The sequence below is a fragment of the Vicia villosa genome, linkage group LG4 (genome assembly GCF_029867415.1).
Source record: "Vicia villosa cultivar HV-30 ecotype Madison, WI linkage group LG4, Vvil1.0, whole genome shotgun sequence".
NCBI classification, from domain to species: domain Eukaryota; kingdom Viridiplantae; phylum Streptophyta; class Magnoliopsida; order Fabales; family Fabaceae; genus Vicia; species Vicia villosa.
This window is the reverse complement of record NC_081183.1, coordinates 153,733,092-153,755,573: the sequence shown is the minus strand read 5'-3', so window position 1 is coordinate 153,755,573 and position 22,482 is coordinate 153,733,092. Positions and strand designations below refer to the sequence as shown.

The following is a 22,482-nucleotide window of genomic DNA, read 5'->3' as shown; positions in this document are numbered from 1 at the left end:
TTTTTAAAAAATCGAGGGAATATAGCTATAAGGGAGCTTGCTTCGAATCTCGTTTGCTGCATCAAAGCTCGAACATCATCTTTATTCCAACCAAAATTCGTTTAAGGTGCATATGTTCTTCTTTGTCACGTTTGAGGTTTATATCACTGGTACGTTTGAGGTTTATATCACTGAAATGATTAACGTCACTGAAATGATTAATGTCATTGAAATAGTTTCTATGGATCATTTTGTTTTTCACTAAAACGTTAGTTGTTTGATTCACGTTGTTGTTTTTCTTTATTTAGATAGTCATGGCCGATTCGACATACACCTACCATATAATATCTACTACAACTTTTGTTAATACAAAATATAAAAGAAAAACTAGAGGTACCATTTTATATACCAAGGTGAAAAAAGTCGTGGTTTTTGATGCCCAGTTATAGTTGACATAGGAATTGACAGGACTTTCGGGGCATCAGGAGGTGACACTACCTCCTCTAGGAAGACGAAATCGGAAATGAATCCAAAAGTACACACCCATATTTCAATGATAGCTTTAATTTTTTATTAGGTACAATCCTTAAGATGCAAAGTGCAATCCATTTTTGTTTATTGCATGCCATGAGCTTGGCCCAATGAGTAAAAAATAACACTTAATCCTTTTTTTATATTTTTCTTTTATTAAATGGTCCCACTTAAAAGGTGAGACCACCTAGCAGGTAGTTTTAACCGGCCAGCAAAGAAATAATCATTATATGAAAATGTAACATCATTCTATTTTATTTTTATAAGAATGTAACATCATTTTAGGTATTATTGCCTCAAATAGAATTTATGTAGGGAACATATTAAAATAAATGTTGGCACTCAAGAGAAGACTATCTTTTCTCCCCGTTCAACCAAACAAAACATCTAATTAAATTCCTCACCTCTCCTAAAGTGGTTTGAATCAAATACAACTAATAAAAGGCTCTGTTATGGGAAAATTAAATTCATAAGCGCTTGATCATTTAAGTGTTTTGAAAAAATGCTAGAAAAAATAATATAATAAAAGAAATCAAATATCGCAGTAAATGAACAGCTGTCAAAATCATCTAGAATCAGGAAATATGTTAACAATAGAAATGCCAAAATAGAGGAAGGATAAAGAGACTTAAGTTTTAATTATATGAATAACATAATTAATCAAAATAATGATTACAAAGAGAACATATAGTACAACGTTAAAAGACTAACTAACTTAAAATTCTAAAAGGCTCAATAGTATGAATCCAAAAAGCTAGTTGATTTTCTTCTAATTATTAGAAGAAATGGGATTTATTATACTTTCTTAGGTTAGTCATAGCTTGGTTGTAAGCTACATCCCCAAAGCAAAGCCTTGAGTAGGAGTCAATTTATCAATTTGATCAAAGTCTTGACTAGCCGATTGTATGCTACATCGCCAAAGCAAAGCCTTGAGTAGGAGTCAATTTATCAATTTGATCAAAGTCTTGACTAGCTGATTGTAAGCTACATCGCCAAACCACAAGAAACCGTGTTGTCTATAAATAGTGCAGCAATTCCTATATATCGATTTGATCGAAGTCAATTGATCTGTCCTCAAAACCGTAGTCTGAATGATGGAGACTGTTCCTTGCCAATCTGCTCATCATAGCAAGACCTGATACAAAGGCGGAAGAGTTTCAAAATTGGAAGAGACAAGAGTTTTGGTTTCCATGTAAGAGGAAATAAGAGTTTCAAAATTGTCTACTTATTTAATGATCTATGTGCAAATTAAGGTTGTGTAAAAGATGGAACAAAACTATACCTTCAATCATCTTGTAAAGCGATAACCACCATCCCTCAGAGGATATTTGGCGTTGGTTTAAAGATTCCTCTATTTCTTTATCATGCTTTCTTTCCAAAACACCCTGCAAAGTTAGCAGAGCATCCTTTGTCTTTTTGAGAATACTATTATCATCTTCTATTTCCAATCGCTGTAGGTCATTCTGTGATGAAGTGAGACTGACAGCAAGAGCATACTGGGCTGCAGCAGCCCACCGAGAAGAAGCTAGCCATTTTTTCTGACCATCCAGATGTTTGTTCTCCTCTCTTTCTGTCTTGTCCCCACCATGTACTAAGCTGCGCAAGTATTGGGCATTTGCAGCTCCTGTACTTTGCACCATCTTAGAGAAAGCACTACCCTCATTTGCCAGCAGCTCCTCGGGGGTATCATACTCAAGAACCTTTCAAAATTAAAGTTAGCATCAGTGCCACATTGAATCAAATCAACATTAGTTTAGGGGGTTAAGAGTCAACTTTAAGGCCTTTCTGCATTCATAACAATGACTTTTTCAAAATTTCAATTCTTTTTACCAAAAAACTTCAAGATACTGAATCAGAAGAGTCCATCATGAAAACCAAACAAACCAATTTCAACAAAAAATAAGAACATTTCATTAAAAGAGCTATATAATATTGTCACTTTAGCACAAGCTACACCAGTGCCAAAGGATTTTAACCAATTATGAGTGAGTCAGCTATATGGTCTGAACTTTGACTATTGAGTACATACCTTGCCTCCATCAAGCAAAAGAATCCGATCACAATCAATAATGGTGTTGAGGCGATGAGCAATAACGAGCATAGTACAGGACTTAAATTCCTCTCTGATTGTTTTCTGTATAAGTGCATCTGTTCTAACATCAACCGCAGCAGTTGCCTCATCAAGTACTAAAATCTTTGATCTCCGCAACAAAGCCCTGGCAAGACTCAACAGTTGCCTTTGTCCAACACTGAAGTTCTCGCCGGCCTCAGATACCTTGACACAGCATATTTTAATTAATGAAAAGAAGATGGACAGGTATGTATCTCTAGCAGAAAGTCTCATAATAATAAATGCAACCACAAGTTAAGGATGAAAACAAGTCATAATAATCATGTCTCTACCAAAGCACGATTTAGCAATTACCTCAGCATCCAGTCCCAAAGAATTCCTCCGTATCACATCCTTCAAATGTGCCCTCTCCAGAGCCTCCCAGAGGTCAGCATCATTGTGTTCAGTAAATGGGTCAAGATTAAATCTCACAGTTCCTATAAAAAGTAATAGACAAGAATGTTGTAACATTTTGATCTTCCTATTTTAAATTTATTTAGCTACAAGACACCAACTCAGAAGCAAAAGATTCTCATGTTTCAACAACTCAACTTAAGAATTATACAAAATTAACCAAATAAATCCCAATAGAAAATAAGGTTGAGCTTAGCCTCCACTTGAGCATTAATGAATATTTTGCATCAGTATTTTCAACCATGAGGTCAAGAAGCTCACCCAGCAAGAGTTGTAGTTTCGGTCATACTGAATTTTTTAATTAACTTTCATGAAAATGTGTTAATTCTTAGCCCTTATCCCTTTCTAATTGGACTATCTTATTAAAAGATAATTATATAAGAGAAGATATCTTAAATACCCGAAAAGAGAACAGGAGATTGTGGTATAATGCCAAGAACTTTCCGCAAATCAGCAAGCCCAAACTTTGCAATATCATAATCATCAATTAATATTCTCCCTTTTTCCAATTCCACGATTCGAAACAGGGCATTTAGCATGCTGGATTTTCCCGCTCCAGTCCTCCCAACAATGCCAACCTTATCGCTTGGAGAAATATTGAAAGATAGGCCATGAAGCACAGGAGGAAGTTCGGGTCTGTAGCGAAGAACAGCTTCTTCGAATTTGATGGAGCCTGACGAAGGCCACCCAGGGGGAGGGCGATTATGGTCAATCACAGAAGGAGCCTCTGAAGGCAAATCGATGTAAGTTCCAACCCGCTCAACTGAATTTAAACTATTCTCAGCCAAACTTGCAAGTCTGAGCACACCAGTGAGCAAGCTGGTAATATTCAAAGCGTAACTGAGAAGTAATCCCATGGTGGATGCAAATTCTTGCTGGTTATCTGCCCTGCCATTCTGCATCACGGCGAAGGTTGCAGTGAACCATATCATAAGGCCTCCAAGGGTTTCCAATCGGATAGCAAGCCATCGGTTTCCGCTTATGTTCACCAGCGTAAACCGAATGTTGTTGTCCATGGATCTCCCATTTATATCGGCCATTCGATCATAAGCTTTGTAAGCACGAATTGTTGATAGACCATTTAGTGCTTCCCCGAATTGTGCATAAACAGGAGATCTGCTAACTGAATCCAATCGCTTTACCTCACGAGCAGTGCTCTAACAACAAACAAATCATCTGATTTAAAATCTACAATTATAATTACAACATAATGTTCAGGGGTTCAACAAATAAATGCAAGAACACAATGTTTATTTATACCTGGTAGTATAGATATGCTCCATAGAATAATACCAACAATGGCATTATTGCCCACAGGGACATTGTGCTTACAATCCCTATCAGGATGAAGGTCGAAAGAAGTTGGGATATTTGACCTAAAAACATGCTCACAAATGGAGCCACATTACGATCAATGTCACCAAGATCTTTTGCAAATCTGTTAATGACCCTTCCGAGTGGATTTGTATGGAAAAAGACCATGGGAGCTCGTAAAATGGAGTGAAGCATGGCTTCGTGTAACCTCCTGGCAGCATAAAGACTTGATATGATTAACCAGTAAGAATTTGTTAGAGTCACCAAAACCTGGCAAGGACAAGAACAATTCCAAATTAGTATCTACTCTGTGCGTGCACAAAGCTATGTTCATTCTTTTGAACAAAATGATTGGCAGCAACATAATATGAATCTACTTGCCATTTTATGAGAGAATTATTATACCTGAGCAAATGATAGAGCTGCATATATGAGATTGTAGAAACCAGGATTATAACCCTCTACAGTACTCTGATCAGTCCAGTGGCTTAACCATGTGCTACTTGACACTCGTAATGCTTCAGTTGAGAAATAGCATCCAAATAGTACTAGAACAACCCAAGCACCTCCTAATGCATTTTTGTACCTAAAAGGACACACACAACAATAAGAATGAAGACCACATAAATATCCAGAAAGGCCAAGAGATATATGATAAAAAAGCACCATATTTCACTTTCGTATAGACGTTCATTATCATGATTATCTATACCTAAATATAAAGGGAATGCCAAGTTTTTGTGTAGCTTTTTTTTCTTCTAATTTTATCCTTCATTTAAAATATTATGATTTTATCCTCCATCCAACCAAAACAATGATTATTTTTTAAAGTATCTATACCTATATGTAAAGTTGATACCAAGTTTATATATAGCAATTTTTCTTCCAATTTGACTCTTGTGGATATATAGCTCTAGTAGCTTCTCTCTTCCTATAGAAACTTCCTCTCCCTTTAGTTGCCACATCACTATAACTAACCAAAAGTTAGTTATGACTGAGTATAGGTTAAGGCAACTAAAGATTAGGCTAGCTATATAAGTCCCTATACTTAGTTGTACTGATTTAGATTTCAGTATAACCGTTTTTCAAAGGAATGAAACAGTTTCCTCTCAATTTTCTCTACTCTTACAACCCTACATTTAAATTATCTTATTTACAATCTTTAACTTTATCTTTCTTCATCTAATCAAATAACTGATTATTGAATAAAATAAATTGTCTTATCTTTTTAATCAAAAAAGTGAACAGTCTAATGCTAGTATGTAAGAACAGAAATGCAGCATGGAGAACAAGTCATTTCACATATGAACGTGAGTACATCATCAATACTTTTATTGATATTATACTTATTCATTAAATCTTGTTACCTAATTAGAACATTCAAACTGACAACACCTGTTTCCCGTTCTTCCTTTTTAATAAGGATAGACTTTCCTGCTTTGGGTTTACTTTCACTCTTTGAATTATCACTAACTGCTCCATTAACCACAGGTTTTGAAGAGGACTTTTGATCAGTATCTCCAATATCTACCTTTTCTTCTTCATACTCCTCCATTTTCCCCGCATTTTCCATCAGCTTCTGGAAGAGAAACCCCTGGCTAGAGAGCTCCTCATAAGTCCCTTCCTCCTTCACCGTTCCTTCATGGACCAAAATGATTCTATCAACCTGTGAAAGAAAATGCAGCTGATTTGTAACAAGAACTCGAGTCTTCCCTCTCAATTCTCCCTTGATACATTTATCAAAAACCTGAGATGTGTACAGTAGGCAATGTTAAGATAGTATCTGATAACACCATGAACAGAATAAGTTCACTTTATATGAGTTATGAACACCAAAGGAAGATAAATAACATTAAGCAATTTTGAATCACTAAGCATGAAGGTAACCTGTCTAGCCACATGTGCATCCAAAGCACTTAGGGGGTCATCAAAGACGAGCACATCAGAATTGGAGTAGACAGCTCTAGCCATGGATACTCTTTGCTTCTGACCACCGCTGATGTTTACTCCTCTTTCACCAATTTCAGTAAGATCGCCACCCTAGTTAATAAGCATGTGAGAGAAAGAAAGAGTAGGGACACCAAGTTGTAAGTAAAATAATTAAACTGAACACCCATTGCATCCAATCAAATTCTACAACACTCAGGTATATACTCACAGATAGTAACTCTAGGTCGTGTTGCAGTTCGGTCACATTTATTGCCCTTTCATATCTTATTGGGTCAAAGGCAGAACCAAACAAAATGTTATCTCGTACCTGTAGAAATGAAGTTATCAATCACCTCCCCATTTTAAAAGAAAACAAAAATTTATCAAATAAAGAATAGGATATATCTTTATAGTAAATAGCATCAGGTTAATTTTATAATGTACAAAACATGATGCTGAATGAAAGACAAACAAGATCCAATTCCCACCTTTGTGGATTAATAATATCATATTAATTAAATCTATAATGCAAGCAACACTGAATAGAGCACATCACTAACTTACAGTTGCATTAAAAATCCATGAAACTTGAGGTACATAAGCTACAGTTCCTCTCATGACAACAGTTGAATCCGCAATTGGAGGAAGCTCTCCAAGCATTGCAGATATGAGTGATGTCTTCCCTTCTCCTGTGCTTCCAACAACAGCAACTAGGCTACCAACAGGAATATCCAAATTTATGTTTGACAATGTTGGCCTCTCTACCTGAAGGGGAGGGGGGGAATATCAGATTCTTTTTTGATAAAATTCAAAAGCAAGAACTTTCAGGATTCCTAATGTTATTAATAAAGACCAAATATGGGTCATAAATAAGGAAAAACGAAGTATTATGTACTCCCTCCGTCCCATAAAAAGTGTCTCATTTGCACTTTTTCTATGTCTCAAAATAATTGTCCCTTTACAATTTATTATTATTTTTCAACTAATATACCCCTATTTATTAACTTTCATGTTATTCAACTACTCAATTAACTACATTTAAAACAAGAGTATTCTAGTAAATGCTACTAGTTTTATCATTAAAACCACCACATCTAATTATTTTCTTAAGAACCGCGCATTGCTCGAATTGGACACTTTTTATGAGATGGAGGGTTAACTACATTTAAAACAAGAGTATTCTAGTAAATGATATTAGTTTTATCATTAAAACCAACACATTTAATTATTTTCTTAAGAACCGCGCATTGCTCAAATAGGACACTTTTTATGAGACGTAAGGAGTAATTGATGAGTGTGGTACTGGTAAGGATATATGATAAATAAAGAGTGAGTTAGGATTCTTAGTTGGTATGTTAGTTATGCCTCAGTAGTATAAATAGTGATGTTAGTGAATTATATCCATTATGTTAGAATAGTGAATGAACAGTTATGGTTTTTGGTTAGGCAGAGAGAGTTATCTCCTCTGAGGAGCTTTGCTCTGGGGTAGATTGGAATTCGTTCCTTTCTATATTGTTCTCTTTCTTCATCAATTGAATATTTTACATTGTTGATATAATTTCTTTAAATAACTTCTTACAATGGATTTTAGAGTTCCATCAGTTATCAAATGAAAATTCTTCCATACCATCCTTATTGGAAGATATAATTTTAATACAAACACTGATGTACAATCAATTTCAATTCAGTCTTGGCAAGATGAAAAAATGACAGAAAGCAAGTAGGTGAAACACAACACAAAACACGAATGTTTCTTTTCCAGAATGAAAGACCTAATGAACAGATGTATTTTATGCAAGTGGTACGTCTATATAAGCATCTGTACATAATGATGAAATATACAAAGCATGCAATGACAAAAAAAGAATGTGGACCTTTGCATCCCAAGAAAAGTTTCCATTCTTGATTGAGATGGCTGGTAACCCTGGCTCAAGAGGTGGATTTGGTAGAAGTATCCTCTCTTCAGCTAAGAGCAACTCCTCCAGACGTTTCAACGATACATTAGCATTAACTACCTTTAAAATAAAATGAAGAATCAGGTCAGCATGAACTCCACCAAACCAATCTATTTGGTTTGGCGTTCATTCATTAATTTAAGAAGACAGCGATAAACCTAAGCAAGCTTTATTTTTTCCTTTTTATGGTAATTTGCTAAACAGATTAACTCTGGTTCTGTTATTTATGATAAGCTGTTATAAAAAAATTAAGAAAAACAGAGAGGTAAAGAGAGAATAACCTGAGTTATAATATTAGGAAGCATGAAGAGAGGAAATCGAAGAACAGCAAACAGAGAAAGTGATGTGAAAGCTCTTGCAGGTGTCAAATCCCCTCCAAGCAAGGTGAACACTCCAAAGGAAATCACAGTTACAAAAACTGGAATGCTATTTAGGATAAATGAATTACACTGCCACGAAGAATTCAATAAAGGGATGAAGTTAAGAAGCAATACCAGGAAGATAAGGAAGCAAAGTAAGCTTCAAAACAAATAATGATTGGAACATAAATATCTTGAGTTAGGATCATTCCATACCGCTCCAAGTAATGATGCTTTTCGGAACCATGATAATTCGTCATCTCGTACATTTGTTACTTTAGACTGGAAACTACTCTCCCATGCATAACACCTATAAGCCAAGTCCGCATAATCAACAAAAGAACAGTTAGAACTAAACAATATATATAAGACAAATTATTATTATATAAACAAACAGTTAATCATTTATGGTAAAAGACATACTTTACAGTGTCCATAGCAGCTAAAATTTCATTCATGAGACTAATTCTCTTGTCTGTGCGTTGTAACCCTTCCTTAGACAGCTTCTGCATTCTGCTGATGATTACTGTCTGCATCCACAAAACATGTCATCATTCATGTGTTTAGTAAGCTTTCATATGATTGAAAAAATGTCAGACCAAAGATAATATGCCAGAAGCCCAGAACAAAATTGCTAATCTATATTATTAGCTAGTGAAAGATAGGTGTGTGGAACTTCAAAAGGTAAATTTATATCAGAACACCTCATTACCTTGATGGATGAGACTGAAGAATGGAATCAAATCAAATCAAAGGTAGGGAGAGAGGAAAGGGAATACATTATAATAGAATAGGGTGTACTGGATAAATTTATATACACCTCCTGAAAGTGTGTTTATACTTACAAAATTGGTACAGTACAAATGTAGTATAAATTAAGTAGGTGAACACTTGTACCTGTAATGGAAACATGAGAACTAGCAACATAGCACCAATAAGGGAAGCAGCGCCTAGTTCGTTGTAAAGAAGAACCATAGCGATAGTAATTCGAAAGGGAGCTGACCACAAAGTGTGAAGTGATTGGCATATTTGCTGTTCAAGGGAATAAAATAATAAACAAGTTAATTGTGGGGCAGTATAGCAGCATCAAACATATTATTGAGAAAAATTATTGTACAAAAATTTTCACTAAGTTGCTCACAAGAGAAATGATATTACTATCCCAAAGATTTTTGGCTTCACAGCCATTTCCATTCAATAGTAAAATTTCACACGGTAATAACATAGCCATTTTTATTTTCATTAAAAGAATACCTGAACTACTTAAAGTTGTTTCAGTCAAAACAGGTTTTAAAATAAACTGGGTTGCTTGCTCTTAGTGGTGAAGTTTTGGTTTGTCCTTCCACTCTAGAGAATCTATGGTTTAGTGGGATTACAGTCTCAAGAATGCAAAATAGCAACAGTTATTTGCTAACTAAAAGAATTGTGTGTTGACTAAAATAAAATTGAAGTAATAATTTGTAGCTTTACTATTGCCATCATTGAACGTGTAAATTAAAGTTTCAGTTTCAAGTCGGGTCTAGTAACTCTAGTTTGATCAAATTGGTTACTATGTTTTCAACTAAAACCATTTACTAAAGATGCATGTTACAGTCAAATCCAATACCGTCCTTATTTAACAACTTTAAAGTCAGGTGGATCTTTCATACCTGTCAGCTGCAACAACTAGAATAGACATCATACAATAGGGAGGAAAGCGGAACCATACCTGAAGTGACTCAGCATCAGTAGTCATCAAGTTGGTTATTTTTCCAGATGCAAATTGCTTTCTTGCTTCATGTGTAAGCCTTAGAGACTTGCGAAATACTGCAGCCACCTACATGGAAGACAAATGGAACACCAAACTCGCCATTTTAAGTGAAACTGAGTGAGCATGAATATCAATTGAAACATGCAGAGCTACTCTGGCACAAGATCAGCATCATATCAAAGCCAAAAATATTGGCATGGCTATATTTTCAGCCCAAGCATGGAACTACACAATTTATACTTCACAGATGCTACTCTTAGACCCTCGTTCGATAAATTAAGCTTTAGGCAGTTCTTGCCTCAGTGTTTGGAAGGAAAGTGATATTTTATTTTAACAAAATAAAGAATTACCAGTGTTGATCTCAGACGATAACCAACACGCATGACATTCTGAAAATACTGAGCTTCACTTAACACCCCAAAGACCTGCCAAACAAAATTTCAGATAGATCTTAGTCAAATCTCCCAAAAGTTATATATTACTTGCCTGATCAACCCACCATGGAGTTTGGCCCAGTTTACTTAAAAACAAAAAACATATTTACAGTTTATCACCATTTGTAAACAGTACAAGAACTGGACAAGTTTACTCAAAAACCAAAAGCAATTACTAAACAGTACAAGAACTGCAGTTGGATTTTTAGAATCTGAAACAAGCCCTAATATCATCAAACAGAGCAAATAACGAAATTAAGCATCAAAACTGTTTTCTTCAAAATGCATTCAATAAAATCCAAATATCAGCAGACAAATATTTAATCAGATTCGTATCCTACCACTCCAACAAAAATTGCGAAGGCGTAAATATAGCCCATTCCAGCTGGATCGCCATTTTGCATGGACTGCAGACAATTCATAGAACAAGGCAATTAAAATCGGGAAAATGGTTAAACATTAATAACAGTAACGTATTTACTATTTAGAGAATAATAGTGCAGGTGTACGTAATACATTATGGGCTGATCTTCTATTAATCTTGTTTTAGTCGTACTTAACGAGTGATAATTTAGTAAAAGGGTATCTAACCTGTAGAAGCTGGTTCAATATAAGTGGGCCCGTAAATTGGGAAAGATCATTGCCAATCTACATATTGCAACCAGGAGAACAAATAAATTATAAAATTCTTAACCTGAACAGTTCAGTCATGCTAAAGTGCCACCCCAAATCATCAAAAGCATATCTTCTCACAGATTTCACATTGGAACTATAACATCGGATAGCCAGTAAAAGTCTGAACAACTGCATAGCTTTGCAACTAGCAGATCAATAGATGTCAGCGAAGTTTAATACCAACTTAATTTGATAGTTGATATGACAGCACCATCTTATTTGATACATAATTTAAGAATCATTTCGTGCAGCAGTAGACATATTAAAAAACTAATCACCAATTTAAAATGGAAGTGTTTTATATATCCATCTGGAAACCACTAATAGTTTAACATGCAGAAAACTCCAAAGGATCCAAATACGTGGCAAACTTTTGACCAAGATGTCGAAATAAATCTACTCCTAACATATTCAACAAATTAAAACAAACAAAATTTTCCTTTATTGAGAATATATATCAAATGCTGAATACCAAAATCCTTACAAAGAGAACTGTATATTATGTCAGCTGTCAAATCATGTTAGAAATGATATTCATCAAAGACATCTAATTGCTGGGAAAAAAAGTATATTACCTTGAAAATGCCTCCCCACCAAAACCTACAGAATCAAAACGAAATATAAATCAAATGAAGTGCAGATAAATACAAATAATTAACCAACATAAAATCATCAAATTATTTCTCTAGCATCTACCGCTAATTAAGGAGTGAGTTAGGGGAAAATATGTATCGAAACTATTGCTTCAACCTATCGTTTTTCTATATTATCTTTATCTACCTACAATTTTTCCAAACTATTGCTACTCTCTTCACTTTTTCAACAGGGAAAATATGGTATCGAAACAAAAACAATATTGATTTGCAAATCCTTATTTATTCATACCTTCCTCCAAGGCTTGCATTTAATGCTTTCAAAAGCCAAGGTTTTGGTTTCTCAGACTCCTTGGCCCAACATTTCTGGAATCTAAAGATCAAAGAGGTACATTATAGAGAAAAACTGAAACAAGATAATTTCAGTAGAAAGAAAAAAATGTAGGAGAAACAAAACATACTTGCTATTCAATTCCTCTGTCCGCTCCCATGTATCTAATTTCCATATATCTTTCTCTGTCAGTGGTCTTTCATATCCTAGTTTCATAATGGGATTCATCCAAGAAAAAAGTATTCCTGGAAAAGGAACAATTCAAAATATGTTAACCATGCATACGCTATGAACTGTTTTTACTATGCTACCTTCAAAATTGATTTCTAACCAAAATACAGCATATCTTATCATTTTCACTTGAGTGGAGGTAATATACTAACATCTAATACCAGCAGCAGCAAGAAACAGGAAAAATAATAGCTTAATCAGCTTAGAGAGACTGTTTAGAATTTAGATCCCTCTACACATAAACTTGGAATGCATTTACCAATAGCACAATATAAATAACATTACCAACTCGGAATTAACATCTCATTAATGTTACGTACTTGACAATAGGCTAGCTCGCCTTTCAGGACATATCAGCTCTCCTTCAGGGAGTTCTTCATATGCAGCATCAGTATCAACTTCAGTACCAATGGGGGTATAGCCTGGATAAGGATCCAAAGTAGGGACATACACAAGCAAAAGTACTCCAAACAAAACCTGGACCCAAGAGGAGATAAATGTTACTTTCCTTTACATAAAGAGTTGTCATTGAAGGAAAATATAAATAGGAGGATAAGATGCATATTAAATTCACCAACCACTTTTCTTAATTGTTACAATTAAAATTTGGCATAACTCATCCCTACAAAACCGGCTTATAAGGTGAGGATTGTCCTCACTTATAAACATATGTTGAGACCATATCCTTTCCAACATTATCGGTCTTGGTTAGTATACATAAATGGTAGGTGGCCGAATAGCAGAAACCTGATAGCCGGTGGCCCAACGGATCTTGGATAGACATTGATACCATCTTAAAATTGTGGTTGAGTCTAACTTAACCTTATAAAACTGGCTTGTAAGGTGAGGACTTCCTATGTTCGCCACATATTATTTGATGTGAGACTTTTAATACACACCTCACACCCCACACAATTGGGTTTGGTTTGTGGATATAAATGGTGGGTGGCCGATTGTGGAAACTTGATAGCAGGTGGTCCTACGGATCTTGACATGGACTCTGATACCATCTTAAAATTGAGGTTTGGCCTAACTCAACCTTACAAAATCGACTTGTAATGTGAGGGTTGCCACTCGATATAAACCCTTTGTAGGCTCTCTCTATCTTTAGCCAATGTGGGACTTGAATTTCTCCCAATATTAATATATTTGTAAAAGTAAAAAAATGCTTATGTAAAATGGTTATATAAAGGGACAGAGGGAGTAGCTTGAAGGGAGCCTTAAAGAGTAACATCAGGTTAATGTGCATGTTTAATGTAAGTCTTGGGACAGACTTGTACAAGTTGTACCACACATTCTTAGATAGTTTTTTTTGGTCAAGACATTCTTAGATAGAATAAATGCACATGTATGGAGCCAAACTGAGCCGAGCTACCATATCTCAGTAGCCACTAGCCAGCAATTCACGGACTCTATGCTTTCTGTTATTCCTATATATTCCTTTTTAAAACACATTACAGGTTTATGCAACAAAATAATTCAAAGGAAAAAGATCGTATTTCAACAGATGTCCACTCTGAACCAATTAAGAAAGTTATAGTCCACTTTAGACACAAAGTAGCATTTATTTTGAAAGCTTTGCAAGGTCGAGCCTAAATGCCAGCTTCAAAAGTGAGTTTCGGATTTGCATAGAGAACATTAAAGTATCATTAACCCAGTTTTTTTAATGACAAATTGTTATTAGTAGTTAGTATTATATTTACACCTTTGCCAGTGATTGAATCCTAGACCTCCAACTCCTTTAACCCTTAGTTCAACTAATTCAAACCAGTTGAGCTATCTCTCCCACTCAATATCCCAATATCCCAGTTAGTTTAACAATAAAAACACAGCCAATGATCACACTAAATTGGAGAAGTGCAGAATACCTGGCAGACCACCTCACTGATGTACAAATATAACACCGATCTGTAAAGGAAACAAAAATATTAGATTGAGAAAACCAATGACAGGCAAAACATATAACTTTGATATGAAGCAGATCAAAACTATGGATTGATACATTCCCATTGATTGATATACTTAGTCATACAGTAATATAAATCTACAAATGGACAAAATATGTCTGTGTTTAGATGGTCCCTTTTTAAAAATACTGACCTACAAATGGAACGAGAGAAATAGGAAATGATGGGTAGGAATCTCAATAAAGATATATTTCTAGGTCAATACATCACTTTAAGGTTAGTAAGAGAGAGGTATAAGAGTGCATGTCATGAAACGAATATGGTAATTATAATATAGAAGGAGCCTCCCTAACAGATATGCATATTGATCAGCTTATTTGTTATCTCCTTTCAGCTTTTCTAAAGATGATATATATATATATATATATATATATATATATATATATATATATATATATATATATATATATATATATATATATATATATATATATATATATATATATATATATATATATATATATATATATATATATATATATATTCCATTTTTGTACTCATTCATCTTTCTAATAAAGTTTAACCTGGAAAGGAAAACCCCAAATTTATGAAGTCTCAATAGATAATTTGCATTGTACCATTATTAGCAACACGCCACATAGCATAACAAATGTCATATGGACAAACCTGCTATAAAGTTGCTGAACAGAAATGATGAAATTGAACATAACAGCATCCCCTACAGCAGCATAAATCAAACCAAATCGGACAAACCATCGGAATTCATAGATGTAGACTTTAGTTTCAATCCCAAGCAAAATCAGCATAGAGCACCAGGCAAAAGCCTCAATAATCAGTGAAGTTATCTGTCGATAAATAATACTACAGCTTTAATGTCTAAACAGAAGAAATAAAAGGTAGGTATTGCATGCAAAAATGATAACCTGAACAGCTTAAACAAGTAAGCACTTTCGAATTTCATTTATATGGAACATTAATAAGATAAAAGAAATCAAATCAGAGAGACAGCTCACCTCAAATGGAGCAAGTTGAGACTGCCCATCTAAATTTAGAACTGATATTCCCATGATCAATCTGTATAATGGTTCAGCCACAGAATATGCAGCCAAAATCCCCAGAACATAATTGTAGATATTTGACCTTAAACAAAACCTCTTGACTTTGTAATCCTTCTTAATCAACCATATGCGGTAGACACACAATCCTAAAATCACCAAATGAGAAATACCAATCACCAAATTGTTAACCGCACATGGAGTGTAAGCACCAAAGGCATTCTGAACTGTTCTTGTCCACACTCCATTTTCAACCGGCTGACAATACCAAACCGCCGGCTTGAAAGCCATCTTTTATCAAACTGCTCCCCTCTCTCCTCTTCAAATCTTCAAATGACAATCTTAACACAAATAACAATAAAAATATAAGCATCCACAGTTTATTTTTTCTGCATATTAATTTCCAATGAATGAAAAATCATAAATTCAAACATCCACCGTTCAATACTCCCCCCACCTAACATATCTAGAAGGAAATATTTGACTATTTGAACTTCCACTATTTCCTATGACAACTAACAAAAATCATTTCTACTATATTTTTGCCTCAACTTTTATCATAAATGAAAACCTATGGGCCTGTCTAGATGAACTTATTTGAATTTATCTACTGCCATAAGTTTTGAGAGACTTACTGAAAATAGTTTATGATATTTTTCATAAATTTTTTTGAACTTATTTTTATAAATTATTCAAAATAGCTGATGAAAACAATTTATAACATAAATATAAAAACAATTTAAATTTATTTTATCTTTTGTATTGAAAGTAGCTTATACTATAAGCGCTTATTTTGATAAGCACTTTGCTATAAGCTGCAAATAAGCTGTGTTTCATCACAGTACTAATTTCAAGAACGAATTAGCAAAACTATACTAGTATAAATTTTAACGAATCTAGAAACTAAACGATAACACAGTTGCGCGCGAAGTTAACAATTCGCTAGGTTGGATTTTAGGAATCAAAAATCAAATTGAACTGCGTTTTTCATACGATTAGTAGAGATTCTAGCTAAGCAGAAGATTAAGATAAACAAAACAACAGCATGAAATTTAAAGCATAATTAAAAATAAAATAAAAAAGCTGAAGACATAGATGCGAATAAATTTTGAAGATGAACGAAAGACGAGAATCCCGAGAAGAAGAGCGATACCGATGAGAGAGAGACGAAGCGAAAAGTTCGTAAAGTGGAGAGAAAAGTTTGAGGGAGAAGAAGACAAAAGAGAAATGAAAGATAAGAAAAAGGAAAATATACTATAGCATGATGAAGTGAAGAAAGTGTGGTGGTGAAAGGAGCCAGTGGAGAAGGAATGAGATGAGATTGAGTCGCGGACACGTGAATGTGTTTTTGTGATAGTGGGAATTAAAAAAAAGATATAGAGCGGTTGGTTGGGTGTGTGCGAAGATGGAATTCAAAGGCGTGCGTGCATGAACGTACCAGCCCTGGAGCATCACGTTAGTTGTTGAGGCTGAGTCCACGCTATAATGTGTCTCTTTCGGTGCACTAGAAAACTAGGATAAATTAACTATCGTGCGTCAGACCTTACGTTACCCTTCTTGTTTTTGCCTTTAATGCAGATCTTATTTCTTTCTTTAAAGTACGATGATAATAATAAATTTGTATACTACCAAAAAAAAATATTTTAGTATTTATTGACAAAAAATATATATATGTTTAAATCTTGATAGTTTTTAAATGTTGCATATATTTTGAGATTTTTATTCAGAAACTGTCTTTCAAAATTTTAGCTTGATATACACTCTAAGTTAATCATTTTAAATGTTGGGTCAACTTTAATTGATGTTGTTCAAATTTATTATTCATGAGTCAAATTTTATTGATTTTAAAATGGGCCAGAGATTAGTATTTTTCTATATCAAATTCGTACCAATTTGACTTCTTTATTAATAGGCTGGCTTGACTTGAATTATGATATCAATGAGGTTTTACAATAGATTCTAAAAATATGTATTTAATAAAATAGTAGTATTACTTATATAAAATTAGCACATATTAAATTTAAATTTTTAATATTTAAGTTAGTTTTAAAAAAAATTACACAAAAAACTAAAGTATTTTTTTTTTGGTAGCATAAAACTAAAGTATTTTTAATCAGCATATAAAGTCTCTAAATATATTAACAAAAAGAAGGAAAAAAATCATTTCTTTAAGTAATTTAAATGCGTTTGTTGTAGCTTAAAATTCAATATATATATTATTTGTTAAAAATTACAAATATGTCACAATTCCTTATGATTAAAGGTTGTTAGAGACTTTAAGGTTTATTAGGGGTTGAGAGTTAGCTCAATTAGAGGTAAGAAACTTTGTATGTGTGATTTTCTGTATTAGAGTTAGATTCATCTTAATCGTGATGTTGAGGTATTTATAATCGCATTAGGCCTGGATCCAAGATCTCCTTAAAAATAACAATGACTCAGGGAATCGACAATTGATTCCCTAATATTCGAGAAGCGTTGTTAACCCCCACAACTCTTTTTGTGTCGTTGTGGACCAAACACTTGTTATCCCCATGATCACGCGATATGGACGGAATATGGAGGATTAGGGCGACGTAGTCTAAAGATTGTGCATCATATCCTACAAATGGGCGGTCAAACCAAGAAATGGGCGACCTTGAAGGGATGATATGCAGAATGCATACCTATGTCACGCAACCTATGGGCCCTTCCAATTACATTATTACACAGTCCCTCAAGCACGAGAGCTTGTAGAAACACGGGTGTTTATATAAATGTACTAGATAAAAGTACAATGAGCGTAACAACCCAAATGGATTAGGATTGTCAGAGGCTTTTGGTTTGTTGAAGGTTAAAGCTAGCTCACATGCGACGATATGAGGAGTTGTATAGGGATGGTTTCTCTGTGTGGTAGAGATTGATCCTTTAAAATCATGGTACTAATTTATTTATAGCCATTGAAGGCCTTTAATCAAGTCAGTCCAGTCTCCCTAGGATATTACAGCCTTCATGGAAGTGGGTGGTTAATACCCAAAAATTTAGGGAAATAGTTAAGTCCCTCTAACGAGACTAGGTTGAGTCCCTTCGAAATGACTATGTTAAGTCCCTATGACAAGACTAGGTTGAGTCCCTCTGACGAGAATATGTTAAGTCCCTCATATGAAACTAAGATGAGTCTCTCTAACGAGACTATATTAATTTTGTCAAACGTGATTGTGTTAAATCCCTCGGGCGAGACTATATGGAGTCCCTCGAGTGATACTATATCAAGTCTCCCTAACGAGATAATGTTGAGTCCCTTTAACGAGACTAGGCTAAGTCCCTTTGACGAGACTATGTTGAGTCTCTCAAACAATATTTAGTTGACTCCCTCTAACAAGACAATGTTGATTCCATCAAGCGAGACTATGTTGGGTCCGATTTCCCTAGTCTATGCATAAGGGGGGATCTAATTTTTGTTTCGTAGGGAGTTAAGTTCTTTGTGGTGGAATTCTGACCTCCCCTCTTTCAAGAGCCTTTTGCTAAGGGCCACACTTCGGCAGTTCATATGTGTCTGTCTAAGTGGCATGGACCTCTCCGAAAAAGCCTAGCAACACGATTATCCTATAAGGCGGAAGGGATATTTGTAACACCCCATTTTTGTAATTATTTTAATTGAGTCCATATTTGCTTGTATTTATTCATTTAGTGATTTAATTGATTATTTTAGGGATAATTGTGTGCAATATGGTTTTACGAAAGTTAGTGAGAGTTGATATAATTTTAGTTAATTTAGAATAATAAATAATATTAAAAATAAATATAGAAATTGGTGCTTTATGATAGAAATTATTTAATAATTAAATTTAAAAGAAAATAAGAGTTAGTAAAAGAATAAAGGAAAATTAGGAGAATATAGAGATAATGAAGAGAACTCTTTGTATGTTTATCGTTTCATCAACTTTGAAATGATTCATGTATGAGGTATTCATATGTGTGCAAGTTGGAGGCAAAACGAAAACATGAGGTTTAGAAAAAAGAATGCAGATTTTTCAAATTTTCGCAGCATGTGTCGACTCATTTTGACACATGAAAGTCATGAGTTGACTCATAGTAGTAAATTTGCTGCTATGTGTCAACCTGAAGAGTCTCACGAGTCGACTCATACAAACAGAAGCTACATGCTTTAAAATTGATCAACATGTGTCGACTCATTCCCCGTATGTGTCGTCTCATAGAAGAAAATTTTCTTTTATGTGTAAACCTAATGGCTGCATGTGTCGACACATGCATTACAGGGCCTGCATGATTTAATATGCATGCACATGTGTCGACTCATAGGTTCTATGTGTTGACACATAGACTTGATTCTTTTCATGAAAACTTGTTTTTACTATGTAAAATCATGTGAAATCTATTCTAAACCATTTCTAAGATGTTTCAATGTTTCCTAATGCTAAGATACACATCATGGCTCAGATGATACCGTCCAATGTACAGAAACACTAAAGTATCCTAGTTTTGACATTATAAAAAATATCTAATGGAAAAGTGCACTCACAAGGTCCTTCCTCTCCAATAGATTTTATTGTTCCATTAGTGTGATTATGATGTTTTATGTGTGTTAATGATGAAATTATGCTAAATGTCATTGTTGAATTTTTTATTTTCATTTATTTCAATTGCTTGAATTTGCATGATGAATGTTGGTGTTAATAGTGAATATGATATGTTTTGGTGTTTTGATGTTAAAGGTGAATTCATGATGAATTGATGGATTAAAGTATGTAATCAATGATTAAATGATGAAATAGACATAGGATTGTGTGTATGTGTGTGTGATGTTTTATGCTTAAATTGGGTGTTTAGATGCCAAAATCGAAGATTCCATAGACCTCCCATGGCAGAAAAATGTATTTTCTCCCCCTATGTCAAAATAAAAAAGGCGAGTAAATATGCATTATGAAAAATAAATATGCAAAAAAAGGGAACCTTAAAAAAATAAAAGCCTCGCACTTATACTATTGCTGAAATTCAAAGTACAAAAGGAATTTTTGCAGAAAATGAAAGTACATGAAAAAAATGCATAACATATTTTAACTGAGAAGCTTAAGCGAGACTATTCTTCATTAATATCATCATGGTGGAAAAGGTGAGGTGGTAATTTGGTCCGGTCATGAACGAAGTAGTATGCTACGAATTGTATCTCATCATTAAATACATTTATCTTTCCACTTAGGATTTTCAGTAGGTTTATGGTTGTAAGTATGTGAGGGGAGTCAATTGAGCTCTCGATTTCTATAGGTATCTCCTAACTTATGGTCTTCCTTTTCTTTTTGTATGATGGCGTCTTTTCAATGATCTTTCCATCTTTTAATTCATAATGCATTGAGGGTAGGACAAAACTTCCTATCATATGTACAAGATATATTTTAGGTAACATGTGGAATAACATGTAGCAGCATATGAGAGGGAGTGTGTTTGTTTTTTAGAACAGTTGTTTAGCTAAAGTGCTTAACAGAACCAGTTAAGCAAATTTTATTCAGCTAAAGTACTTGACATAACAAGTTAAGCAAGAGTTATTCAGCTAAAGTGCATAAAAGAACCAGTTAAGCAAGACGTTCCAAGATATAGCTAAAGGGATTAACAAAAATAGTTAAGCAAGAGGTTCAACTTGTAGCTAAAGTGCCTGAAAGAACTTGTTAAGACAAAGACTCAACATGTGATTGTATATCATCTTGGAATAAGGATTGGGTTCAGATTATCTTTGATTTTCTTCAGAAGAGTTGTGGTGTTGACTTTCTCAGAAGTTGACTTTCTCAATATGAAAAGATTTGGATTTGATTAATTCAAAGAAGATATGATTAGATGTACCTTGAAGGAAAATTTGGTCCAAGATTTACTCTATCAAGAAGATCTATATGAAGAGACTGGTTTTGGATGTTCTGGTGTAACATATGGAACACGATATTCCAATATGTGTGTTGTAACTAGAGCTGTCAAAATGGGCTACCCGACCCTAAACGGGACAGCCCTAACGGGCCCTGGGCTTTTTAGGGCAGGGCCAAAAAGACCCTGGGTTATATGGGCTCGAGAATTACTACCCGAGCCTAGACGGGCTTCGGGCTACCCGGCCCTAAATGGGTTTTTTTATTTAAAAAAATTAAAATAAAAACTCCATAATATTTATTATAAATTAAATTAAAAATTATATTATTGTAAACATAATACATTTTTAAGTACTATATTATCTCTTATTGTGTTTCTAAATACAATATATGTCTAAATTGTATAAAATAATACTTGAATAGTTAACATAAGAGAAAAACAAATATAATACGACGAAAGAATGTTAATTATATTAATGTATGATATTTAAAAGATAAAGATTGAATAGAATAGAATAGAATAGAATAGAAATAAGATTTAGTGAGGTGAGAAAAATGAATGTGTTATTTAGAGTAAGACAATATAAATATTAATATATATTTTTAAAATTTTCTAATTATGCGGGCCTGATGGGCTACCCACGGCCCTAATGGGTAGGGGGCTTTTCAGGGCTGCGCTAAAAAGGCCCTGAAAAATATGGGCTCTAATTTTAAGGCCCGGGCCTTATGATTTTTCGGGTCTGGCGGGCCGGCCCATATGGGCTAGCCCATTTTGACAGCTCTAGCTGCAACATCCTGTCTCTGACTCTCTGTCAACAGACAAATGTTATTGCAGGTGTGGTGAAGAAGGATGTGTTGTAACATATGGCCTCTGTCAACAAACAAGTGTTATTGCAGCTTTGGTGAACAATGGACACATGTGGAAGACGATGTTCTAACACATGTACAACATCTGGCCCTGACTCAACAGGCCAATGTTGTTGCATTTTCGGAACAAAATTTTGGTTGGGATTCAATCAAATTTGTTGCTATATTTTAACAATGTGTG

The 22,482-nt window shown here is 34.3% G+C and overlaps 1 protein-coding gene across 3 annotated transcripts; it reads right to left on the bottom strand.

Moving 5' to 3' along the window:
* Positions 1–1,129: 1,129 nt before the first annotated feature.
* On the bottom strand, positions 1,130–17,121 carry LOC131595562 (ABC transporter C family member 2-like). 3 transcript variants are annotated; one of them, XM_058867929.1, is made up of 28 exons: positions 17,027–17,121; positions 15,547–15,929; positions 15,200–15,378; positions 14,474–14,513; positions 12,926–13,082; positions 12,505–12,619; positions 12,336–12,416; positions 12,026–12,050; positions 11,367–11,423; positions 11,117–11,182; positions 10,692–10,766; positions 10,300–10,407; positions 9,489–9,623; positions 9,015–9,121; positions 8,808–8,901; positions 8,514–8,681; positions 8,152–8,292; positions 6,842–7,042; positions 6,507–6,605; positions 6,236–6,388; positions 5,716–6,095; positions 4,754–4,934; positions 4,295–4,618; positions 3,435–4,191; positions 2,936–3,057; positions 2,540–2,785; positions 1,793–2,210; positions 1,130–1,645 (listed from the first exon to the last, which is right to left on the bottom strand). In XM_058867929.1, the coding sequence occupies exons 2-28, from the start codon at positions 15,877–15,879 to the stop codon at positions 1,548–1,550; spliced, it is 4,860 nt and encodes a 1,619-aa protein (XP_058723912.1). In that variant the 5' UTR covers positions 15,880–15,929; positions 17,027–17,121; the 3' UTR covers positions 1,130–1,547. The 3 variants fall into 3 exon arrangements, with proteins under 3 accessions (XP_058723912.1, XP_058723911.1, XP_058723910.1); XM_058867928.1 differs by lacking the exon at positions 17,027–17,121 and adding an exon at positions 16,844–16,995; XM_058867927.1 differs by lacking the exon at positions 17,027–17,121 and adding an exon at positions 16,742–16,993.
* Between the last annotated feature and the right edge of the window lie 5,361 nt (positions 17,122–22,482).

Bases quoted from the DNA above. Each gene is read 5' to 3' on its own strand.
- LOC131595562 (XM_058867929.1), bottom strand. From the start codon at position 15,879: ATGGCTTTCAAGCCGGCGGTTTGGTATTGTCAGCCGGTTGAAAATGGA. The intron at 11,424-12,025 runs GTAATATACTTT...TGCAATATGTAG, and splicing joins GGTGGGGAGGCATTTTCAAG to ATTGGCAATGATCTTTCCCA. The intron at 8,682-8,807 runs GTATGGAATGAT...TCTTCGTGGCAG, and splicing joins AAGCATCATTACTTGGAGCG to TGTAATTCATTTATCCTAAA.